Source organism: Pseudochaenichthys georgianus, chromosome 16 (assembly GCF_902827115.2).
Source record: "Pseudochaenichthys georgianus chromosome 16, fPseGeo1.2, whole genome shotgun sequence".
In the NCBI taxonomy this organism is placed as follows: Eukaryota; Metazoa; Chordata; class Actinopteri; order Perciformes; family Channichthyidae; genus Pseudochaenichthys; species Pseudochaenichthys georgianus.
In genome coordinates this window covers 33,152,766-33,164,665 of record NC_047518.2, presented here as the reverse complement: position 1 = coordinate 33,164,665, position 11,900 = coordinate 33,152,766, and the positions used below count along the sequence as shown (strand labels likewise).

The 11,900-nt window shown below is 37.5% G+C and overlaps 1 protein-coding gene across 2 annotated transcripts; it reads right to left on the bottom strand.

The window, feature by feature from the left end:
* Positions 1–10,944, bottom strand: il21r.1 (interleukin 21 receptor, tandem duplicate 1). Of its 2 annotated transcripts, none has more exons than XM_034102938.2 (9): positions 10,873–10,944; positions 10,422–10,538; positions 10,042–10,150; positions 9,446–9,630; positions 8,560–8,693; positions 8,268–8,457; positions 8,026–8,104; positions 6,205–6,298; positions 1–1,306 (listed from the first exon to the last, which is right to left on the bottom strand). In XM_034102938.2, the coding sequence occupies exons 2-9, from the start codon at positions 10,480–10,482 to the stop codon at positions 545–547; spliced, it is 1,614 nt and encodes a 537-aa protein (XP_033958829.1). In that variant the 5' UTR covers positions 10,483–10,538; positions 10,873–10,944; the 3' UTR covers positions 1–544. The 2 variants fall into 2 exon arrangements, with proteins under 2 accessions (XP_033958829.1, XP_033958831.1); XM_034102940.2 differs by having other exon boundaries at positions 10,422–10,507; positions 10,873–10,894.
* Between the last annotated feature and the right edge of the window lie 956 nt (positions 10,945–11,900).

Here is an 11,900-nt window from a genome sequence, read left to right as displayed (position 1 = left end):
ATGCACAACATAACTATCAACCACGACATACAATAGAAGGAAGGTTTGTATTACCCAAATCTAAATCAAATATGGGACAGAAAACAGTCATGTACAGAGCCATGGTCAGCTGGAACTCTTTACCCATCCATATCATTCGGGAACATTCTCAAGTACATTTCAAAAGGTTCCTAAACATTTTTTTAAGTATTATAAAGTACATTTGAACTGTGCCTGTGGCAATGTATGCATATATTATTATGTACACTTATTTGTATTTACTTTTGTGCCTTAGGATGGCGATAATTGGATGACCATTTAATTTTCATTTAATACAGCACTGTAAAATTCCATGAAATTATGAGCTGTTTTGTTTTGTTTTAATTTTGTTGTATGTATGTTTATGTATGTTTTGTGTGTGTGAGGACCACAGGAAGAATAGTCAATGCTCATGCTAGTGCTAATGGGGATCCTAATAAAGACACAAGACATAAAGACATAAAGAAAACATTTAAGGGTTGAATACATGTCCCACAGTGATGATGGCAGTAAATCAGCGGAACAATCACTGTGTTTCGTGAAGTTCGTTCTCCGAGTTGCTGGAGCCTTCTTGTATAGAGCCACATATCATCCACTGTTTGACATAGTTAGAATTGGAGCTGTTGTGATCATGAAACAATTCAGAGTCCATCTGCTCTGCCATGTTTGAGTCTGAGGCTCCAGGGCTGCTGCACTCTCCAAATCCACTGTCAATAGTGTCCAGGTCCATGCGAGGGTAGCCATCTTCTGACTGCTCGTTTGAGGCGAATGAGACCAGTGATACCCTCTCTGGTTCAATAATCTGAGCAGGCGGCTGAAAGTTTCTATTTTCCTCTAATAAGTCATTAGATATTCCATGTTGTGGTAATAACCCACTTTGCTTATGATGTTCTTCAAAATCATATCGAGCTTGTTCTCTGTTGTCCCCCTCAAATGAACCGATATGTTCTCCATCTTGGTAACTTCTGAAGGTGTTGACTGAGCTCTGTGACACCCCTTCCTGCTCAAACTCTTCTTCTCCAGACAGCGTTACAGTATGGATGGAGACGTGTCCTGTGGAGTGACCGGCGCCCTGTGAACTGCCTCCGTCCTGGAAGAACAGCAGCGAGTCGCTGTTTGGCTGCAGCATGTGGAAGAGATCAACACCTCCATTCATCCCGTTGCCCTCCCTGTTACTTTGCTTCTCGTTGTTCCACTGAAGGACTTTGGGCTGCTTCTCACTAATCATCTGAGCATGAGAGTTGATCCTCACGTAATCACACTCGCTGAAGACAGGCTTCACCCACTCCTGCAACAATTAAAGAAAAATAGAACATTGATTTTGAAAATCAGGGGCTAGCGGTTGTATATTGGTTAGTGTAGTCAGCATATTTATTTTATTTGATGTAGTTTGTTAGCTTGCCAATGGAAGCTGACATTATGTTAGTGGTTGTGTAACAGACAATAGTATATTTTGGAAGGAATGGAAGGAAGCTACATCAAAAACAGTCAATTTCACTGCTATAAAACTCTTGCTTTCTGTGATCTCTGATCTGCCCTTCAGAATAATGTGAATAATGTGTGAACATCTCTCTTATAATAGACTTTACTCAGATACACGTTGGTGTAGTCAAGGATATATTAGGCAACATAAGAACATGGAGGGGATCTTTAAACCCTGAATGGTTCTGATCTTCCCTTCGATCTCGCTGCAAGAGAGGAAATGACACACTTGTGACGCGCTTTGATAAAAAAAACTTGTCTTTAAAGTGCATGAGGGCAACTTTATACCTCATAAATGGAAATAACCTACTCCTTATCTAATCACTTTTTTTTTACCACTCTTTCTGCTTGTTTGAAGTGTGGGACACTCGGGCAAGTACCTAAATGTATTTATTAACGGATGATTTCACAGTGTTCAGCAGGATACATCAGAACATTAAGCTACTATGATGAAGGATCATATACATCTAATAATTAGGCCAGTACGGACACAACGGGATGCTGAAGTATAGGAAAATATTTCTCGGGTTGTCTGAAGTGAGAACATCAGTTAGTGTCTGAAATGTTGTCTTGTTTCAACACGGTTTTTATAATAATTAAACGTTCTTGATTTACACTGAAGATATTTATATTTCAAGCAATAAACAGGAGTATTTTCAGTGAGTCCAGATGTGAAAATGATGTGGACATATTGCAATGATTCACTCCATTATGAAAAGAGACCATTTTATGTTTTGCAATCAGTTAAGTAGGTACAATTGTGATTTTGACTTTAATCTATATTGTATGCGACTCTCCCCACAACTCTGTTAACTTTCTGCAGCCATATATAGTCTCCATTCAGCAAAGTGATGACCAGATAAGCATGACTCCGTTTTCATATGCAAAAGCCACCACATCCTGAGCTACAGAGCTCAACAGCATCTCTGGAAGGTAAGCAGTCTGCACCACAAGACTGAGATAGTGCAGTCAAACTAGAACAAAAGGGCGAGTTCAGTTTTTTGCAGAGATCTTGAAGATTTGATATAGAGGGATTATATATATAAATATACGTGTGTATATATATACATGCACAGCATTTTTTAAGAGTAAAAAGCATTATACTTCAAAGCTGTCAAAGCACTACACACCGCAGACCAATATAATGTTGTTTCACTGTCAGTAATACACAGTTACAGATTTAGGATGATGTATAAGTGCGTTTTGGGAAATTCAACAGTTTGATGAATTTGAGAGTGCAATATTCACATTCTAGCGCACTATCTGTATTTAAAGAATTCATTTCATTTCAAACCTTTATTTAACCAGATTGGTCCCATTGAGATCATAGATCTCTTTTTCAAGGGAGACATGCAGCATATAGGTTCCACATGAAACATAAAACAATAAAGGACATCATACATTATATTTACAGGATACATAGTTATAGACATTTACAAGTGCCCATTGTATCAGCAAGCATTTCATTTAGCCTAGCTTTAAAAACATGCAGAGGAATGAGATTGCTCAGTTTCAATTCTTGCTGAAGATTGTTCCAAGCAAGTGGAGCTGCGCACATAAAAGCTGTCTTACCTAAGACAGTCCTTGCTCTTGGCACATCTAACAAGACTACATCATGTGACCTCAGACAATAGCTGCTTGCAACTCTCTGTGTTATCAGAGAGCAGATATAAAACGGGAGTTTACCCAACAAAGCTTTATAGATAAACGTGTACCAATGACTGAGCCTCCGTACAGAGAGTGATGGTAAACCTGCCTTGGTATACAGTGTACAGTGATGTGTAAGCGCTTTACAATTTGTGACAAATCTCAGAGCACTGTGATACGCAGCATCCAATTTGCTCAGGTAATTGGCAGGTGCATTCATATAGACCAGATCCCCATAGTCCAGCACAGGTAAAAAGGTCACAGTGACTAGCCTTTTCCTGGCCTCAAGCGAGAAGCAGGACTTGTTTCTGAAAAAGAAACCTAGCCTAACCCTCAGTTTTTTAAGCAGGTTATTGACATGAAGTTTAAAAGAGAGACAATCATCAAGCCAGATACCAAGGTATTTGTAACAGGCAACAACTTCAAGTTTTGTTCCTTGCGTAGTTACAATATCTAAAACAGGCTCTGGTGTCTTTTTAGCTTTTGAAAAGAGCATTACCTTGGTTTTATCCACATTTAAAAGAAGCTTTAATTCAGTCTGAATAGTGTTAAAAACAGCCTGTAATTTAACAACAGCCTCTTTAATGGAGGGACCTGCACAATACATCACAGTATCATCCGCATAAAAATGTAAAGTAGCTTCATCCACATTATCACCTACGCTGTTAATATATATGGAGAATAAAAGTGGTCCTAAAACAGAACCTTGTGGTACACCATTAGAAATGTTTAACCATTCAGAAGACAGTCCATCAAAATGAACACATTGGGACCTTTCAGAGAGGTAGTTCACAAACCACCCCACTGCATTGCTGGATATGCCAATACTGAGTAGCCTCTGCTTTAAAATGCGATGATCAACGGTGTCAAACGCAAGAAAGAATGATTTTTAGGTCCAAACACTGGGGCCTACATTTTTATTCCTCTCAAAATTGTGGACCAAAAGTGGACTGCAGATTACTGTCAACATCTTATTCCTTTTCATTTTGTCTTATTTCCACTAAATTCCTCAAAAAAAGCCCTTGATTGGTCTCTGTGTGTCATTCAAGCTCGGGATAAGCTCAGCTCAGGTGAGGTAAAGGACTCTCTGAGTGTTTAGATAGTTAACTTAGTCTAAGTTCTCAGTGGGTCTCAAACGGTGTGGTCACCATTTATGTAAACACATATTTCCATTTGAGAGAGTAGTGATTGGTCTAATGGATAGGGAGGTGGGCTGAAGATCGGAAGGCTGTGAGTTCAAATCCCGTGTGGAACACCACCCCTAGTGTGCCCTTGAGTAAGGCACTTAGCCCTTAGTTACTCCAGGGAGAATGTCCCTGTAATTGGTCAATATAAATCGCTTTGGATAAAAGCGTCAGCTAAATGAAATGTAATGCCATTAGTAAAATATGCATGAATAAATAAATAAAAAGTTAACTGGGTGAAAAAAGGTAAGATACACTTTTAAAACTTGTTGAGAGAAAACTAGTAACTTTGCTGCTGCCTCAAAGAAGAGGAGAGGAGGGAGACAGGAGAGGCTGATTCAGGAGCACAGACACACCCCCGCTACCACCACCCCCCCAAGTATATTTCAGATATGTGGGAAACAGATCTGTGGGAAACACTGGCAGTTAATGGACCAGCACCAGAGGTGTTCCCATACACACAGGCGTTGGAGCTGTTCTTCATGAAATCCCAGAAGGATGAAGTGCTCTGACAAACAGTGCCATCTTTGCGCAAAATGATTATACAGGAATGAAAAGTTAATAAATAAACATGTTGTTAAAACTTTTTCGGGCACCCCCCCCCACCACCCGCAGTCACCTCCCGCCCAAGTATATTTCAGATCTGTGGGAAACACTGATATTATATGTATTATTATGTTTTTATTTACTAATCTTCTGTTTTAAACAAGCTTGCCTTACCCCATTTCAGGACAAAGTATTTGAAATTGATTCAAATGAAAGCAGAACTTTGTCCTCATAAGGCTCATTTAAGCACTTTTAAAAGGCTACAAAAGCTACCTCTCCGTTTCAGTACTTCCTCTCTCAAAGCATGGTTTCTATGTTTATTTGATGCAGTAGCGCATTCTGCTGACCAATGCTTGTAACTGCACTCAGATTTTAAACTCGTGTTTGGAGCTAGAGTAGTAACAACGTGACACTACAAGCAGAATACTCCAATACACATTGGATGATATTACAGGGGTGACGATAAAGATACGGTATTTAAACAACACTCAATAAATCATATAGGAACATGATGATGGCACAGGTGACACTAGAGGCATTTATTGTTCTTTCCACTCAACCTAAACTGTGAGATGAGTTCAGTATACAAGTGTGAATATACTGTAGGTCTTTAATTCCAGGAAAAGATTACTTAAAAGTTACTTCCAAATATTAAGATACAGTATGATACCAAACAACATCTCTGGCACACCCCTGATGATAATAATAATACCACTGTTGATACTGTGTATCAAACTTGAATAGTTTGTAAAGTACATTTTTTATAAAAAATGTAACTGAGTAACAGTAACACATGCAATGAGTAATGTGTGTTTCTTTTAAATAGTAAGGTTTGAGTAAAAACATGTGCAGTGACGTTTTGTAGAACATAGAAGATACAGTTTTTCATAGAAAATAACAATCAGTCTTTCTTTGGGTGTTAAAAGATAGGAAATATATATTTACATAAGGTGATGGAAAAGATAATGGTTAAACGGTAAGCTTAACAATAACAATTATAACCCACATAATTCTCCCTCTGTGCCCCAAGCAGGTGGAAAACAGGCCTTTTTTAGACTGACAGAATGCACCAGGGGTATTTTCCACTGGGGTGGAACAGGCTGTGATACACAGATATCAACCCACAGCATATCAGACAGACAGGGAAACAAATGGCCTCTTGAAGCCCCTGCACATGAGTCATTCAAACCATAAAGGCCTTACATGTGAAGTCAAGGGAAAGTCCCATCAAGCACGGTCCAGATGTGCTAAAACAAAACGTAGGGCAACACCTGCTGGGTATTTTGGAAACTACACACACAGTCCAGTTAGTTTTGTTTTCTCTCACCTTGAAGTTCCCTCCATAGCTGAGGTCGAGTGGCTCGAAAAACTCATCTGCTTTGGGGATGAATACAATCTGCTGGAGTTTTTTCTGCCACCACCTGAAACAAATATGAAATGATTTCTGAATTTCTGTCACTTTTGATGAGCTCATTTTGTTTTCAGTATGTGAGGGCAGATTCAAGTGGTGGCAAGGAAGGGTTATATCTAGCTTGTGTGATCCAAACATTTCCAACAACTCAATGCAAAGTCCTAAAGTCTAACTATATTGAAAAGATAGATTAAATTCACAAAATGTTTTGATTTAACAAAAGATTCTTCTTCAATCCATGTTTGTCTGCTTTTAGCCTTTAAAAAGTAACTTTTCTCCCACTCGCCGTTAGCATTTAAAAAGTGAGGCAAGAAATGACGTTAATTGACTAGCTAATGACTTTAATTAAACAAAGTGCTGTGCATTTTGGGATTTTATTGGCCTCCATGATCACTAATAATCTAAATGGATACAATTAATACAGTGGAAATAATGTTGATGTAAAATCTTGCCTTGTTTGTGTTTTTTTGTCGCACCTTCAGGTCATAATGTTTTTACTGAGATTTTTTTAAAGAGGTGTTGATTTACAAAATGTCTCTCAGTTTACAATTGGCCTACAGTACCAGCTAGCGCTTTGATTCAATACCAATATGGTCACTAATATACTGTTACTTTTTTTTTTACCATGGTGTACATATCTGCTATTTTGTTTTTGTTTATTTACTTATTGTGCTATTATTAACATTTGCATTAGCCATTTTTTTTTTTTCCCTCACTTTATCTGCACCATCATGTACATTTCTCCGTTGCAGGACAAATAAAGAATTTCTAATTTCATTTTAGAGGATGTGGCTTACATTGCTAATTCATTAAAATGTGTTTTTAGTATTTTTTCATCCCTCATTGATATGAAAGTAGTTGGGTAAATATAAGAAAACTCTTCTAAGTATAACACAATATATATCGACTGTACCACAAAGTGTGGCCTCTAAAATGAGCTTCCTGTTAAATCAACATGCCTCTAAAACACTTGAAGCAAAAGCTAAATCTAAATATCACACGTCTGCAAAGTGATCAGGACGCCTGTACTGCTGCAACTAATTAGATTAATTGCAAATAGTTTATGTAAGCAGTGCATTAAACAGAACCACAGTTGAATTATTGCTCTCATCATCTTATAGTATCCTCTATCAAAGATGGAAACAAAAATGCAAGTTCATTTATTTGTTCAAGCTTATGTTTTTTCTTCATGTGACTGTGATGTGTTTTCAGCTCTCTGATTCTATGCACGACTTCCTATGTCTGCTAGCCATTTTGGTGCAATGTGTTGCATGAAGCACAGCGGTGGTTTCTCTACATGTGGGAGGTGATGCCAGGAACATGTTGATCGAAGCAGAGAGAAGCTTCGCTAATCATTTACTGGAAGACAAAGTGCTGTGACCTTAAGATTACTTTTGATTTCTCTCAGCTCAGTTCTTTTTTTGTGTAATGACTGCCGATTTAATTATGTGTTGATTCAGTTAACCTATAACACACTTTGTTTATTTTAATTCTGTAATGATAATAGTTCAGTCCAAATGTATTAATGTCTGCAAGTTTGTCCAAATGCAAGTAGTAGAATGTCAAAGACGACCAGTTTGACGACAGATTAATTTAGTTTTTGTGGTTGAGGGGTTGACATTATAAAAATGTATTGAGTTTGGTAAAAATGGACATGTGGATCACTGCTGGGAACTCAGTACTTACGACGCCATGGCTCGAGGCCTTGTAACAGTACTCAGTGTTTACAGTACTCACGATTTTTTGGAATAACCCAGCAACACAAGAAGGACAACAATGACAGGCAGGGAGATGTACCACCACTGTTCATTCATTCCTGTAAGGGACATATAACATAGAAAAATACATTTAATTGCAAACTATTTTCACACTCTCTGAAATATTTACATGATGAAGTATCATTATGGGACTGGCAGTCTGATCAGTCTGATTTATATTGAGACACGTCTTTTTATTTGAATGGCTTCAGGCTCTTCTACCTTTAATCTCTGAAGTTCCTGTAGTTCTCCATTCTGCACTGGAACTCCACTCGCTCCAAGGACCAAGATAGTAATTATCAGGACACATTTTGGCCTGAATGTCCACAGTATAGCGCACATGTGATTGGAGCCTCTCACTGTCTAACAGGAAGAACCTTTGTGGTCCCGCTGAAAGGGAGTAAACTGGATCCTGTAAGAAGGGAATAAAGAATATAACTTATTTTTTCTTCACAGACAATAATAAACAGCCTGTTGTTTTTGTTTTGTTTTGGGATTTTTGCCCACATATTACCTTTGACAAGTTCTTGCTCTCTCTTATGCGCACACTGTATGTGAGACAGTCTTTTTTGTTGATGAGGTGCCAGGTGATGTTGTAGAATCCGTCAGTGTTTGTCACCTGGACACCGACAGGAGGCGGACGTTTCACTGTGAAAGTTAAGCCCCAGGGGGAACAGGGGAATATTATGAAATTGAAAATGTTTGCCAACAATGCTCTACACCACGAGTGGCAGCTGAGCATTATTTTATAGTTTGTCTTAATCTGGAGGGTAATGCAGGTGGGAGGGCGTTTGCTGCTAATTGTGAGGATTGCAAAGTATGCCTATAGTCATCTCTGACTCGTATAAACCTTGGAACAAACCAGAAAATAGTTTAATGTATAGTAATTCAAACGAAAGCTGAAGAAGTGGCAGTATTCAACAGGAGAGAAAGCGCTTCAAATATGTCTAATTTTCATATTTAATACACATTAAATATCTCTTAAATATAATCTCAATCTCAATCTTTATTTATTTATATAGCACATTTAAAAAAACCTCAGTTGACCAAAGTGCTGTACAGGCAATAAATACAATATAAAATAACACAATGGGAGTAAAATAATAAAACAATAATTAAAAACATAATAAAAAGCAAAATAACTAGTAGAAACATATAAAAAGACATACAAATGTAATGTTCAAGTAGTATTAAATATATATATAAAAATATGTATAATATTTAAATATGTCTTAAATTTGTAAATAATTCTCATGCTACAAATATTTCAAAAACTACTTCATCATACATGTCACTCAACACGTCACTGTGACCTTTATTTAATTCTGTGTTATCTTCTTATCTGTTCAGCGAAATGCAAACCACTGAATCTTCAAAATCACATAGTGTTTTTAACTTACCCACATCAGCCAGCCCCCACGGCTCACTGGCATTCACTAAAAGTCGATCATCACCCTGTTGACTGACTGTCGTGGTACACTTGGTTTCAATGTATGCAACATCATCAATGTCCTTTGATTGTATTACGCACCAGGACTGAGGGGGTTTGACTTCACAGCTGCCATGAAACACAAGGTCGTCACAACTGCAACAGATAACGCAGTGTTAAATCAGTTAAGCTCCCAGAGAATTTCTCGCGGTCATACTGCCTATGAATCATTATCGATCAATCTGATTATTATTTTCTCAAGTAATTCAATTATCTGACAGCCAATGTGATAAATTGATTATTTAGATAAACAGTCCAACAAGTGTTTCCATCATATCAAAGCAAGGTACTTAACAACTGACGCCATAGGGTTAAACTAAATGTCATGGATATTCCAAAAAAGCCCAATATCTAAAACCAAATTCAGAGGGGGAAATGAACAGCTGTCTCTCAGACTATAGACCATCTGATATGATATAGTATTGTTTATATTCAATAAATTGACAAACTTGAAATGCACTATCATGAATCAGAATCATCAGTGACCCTTAACATTTTGTACTGTACCTGCATGTGACATTGAGAAGGACAGCGAATGGCGGCACAGAGCCCAAGCAGGAACAGTTCAGTGAGGCCTTAAAATCTGTCGTGCAGCTGACATTGCACATAGACGAGACTGCATCAAAAAAGAAAAGTGTGGTCAATGATTATTGCATTTATTTAATTTAAAATGCATGCTCTACATACGTCTAATTACTTGTTTCTATAAGGAAATCTCAATGAACTACAGAAATGTTTTTAAAGGAAAAGTCGGGCAAGGCCGCAGCATCAAGACACACACAATGAAGAAGAGACAAATAATAACTTGATCTCAAATATATGAAATTATTGTGAGAGAAATATATGTCAATACAAGAGTAAGATAACAATAAGTTAAGAAAACTTACCAACATGGGGAATCAAAGTGAGGTCCCACAGCAACAATAAGAACAGGTGTTTAAGAGCCATGGGGAAAACCCACTGTTATCAGCCACTGGTTAGACGGAATAAAACAGCATCTGAAACTAAATATAGACATTCTCGTTAGAAATGTGTTTTGTGGTTAAACTTTAAAATAAAAATAAATTGAGACTATGTGTGAGATTCGTTGCTTATTTGAGACAAAGGTTAGTTAATTATCTAATTCACAAAGGCGCAAAGTTTGTCTACCAAAAACATTAGCATTAGCAGCAATAATTGAATGCAGTCATTAAAGAGCATCGACATTGACCGGTCAGAACTAAAGGCAATACATAAATCATCTCTTAAACCAGCTGAACATCTTATAATAAAAACATTTTTCTTCACTATTCTCTTTTTCTCATTACAAATAAATGTAATAAATCAACCGTATCTTACCTTATTTAAATTTGAAATCCTTCCACCTAAACTTTCAACATCTGACTGAGTCACTGACGCGCTGATGTCTGTGTGAATGTTTCATGGAACAATGTTGGTGTCACTGCGAACACATCATCATCATCATCATCATTGGTGGCGTGACGAAGGATGTGGTTTCAGACCCTTTGAGCTTTTGAGTCTGTGGATCCTTCCACCCACTTCCACTCTGCTTGAATATGCAACAGCTAACCAGAAAGAAAAAAAGTCAACAGGAAACCGAAATTATCTTCTATAAAAAAAATGTAGCCGTCATAATGATGCCACCTCAATAAAAGGAAGACACATACTAATACTAGTTTAGAAAAAGAATACACTTTCAGTCAAAGAAAATTCAGAAAAATGGAGATACTTTCAACTTCAACAGTTTGTGTTTTACTGCATTTCAAGAACTGCAATAATCATTACAAAGGTAGCCACTTGTTTTAATTTAGTATCTCAAAACACAACTCATACATGTTTCAGTACTGAGATATGTTTCGGTACTGAGATGATTCTGAATACCAACACCAGAGATGTGGTTTGATACCCTTAATAGACTCTTATCAGGGGTTTTTCAGCAGTTGTTTGAAGCTAAATTAGTCACCACCGTGCTCTAAAGATGTGGTTCTCAACTGGTGGGTCGCGACCCAGGATGTGTGAGTGAAGAAAAAAAATTGGAATTTTTTTTTTTTGGGAAAAAAGTCAAACTTTTATTTTGAAGGCCCGCTGTGCATGCAGTAGGCGTTGGACTGGAAGTACCGGAGACCATACACGGCTTTGAAAACTTCTGTCACGTAGTGATCATCTTCTCAATAAAACATCTTTGCTGATGTTTTTTCGAGTCTTCTGGCCTTTTATCAGAATCAAGATTGTTGCCGGAAGTCGCCACGGAGAATAACTTTGCGGTAGAACTATTCTTTATACATCCATGGGTACAACTTCAGATACAAATGAACACATAATGAAATATGACCCCCGGTCTGATGACTGACAGGTCACAGAACAAT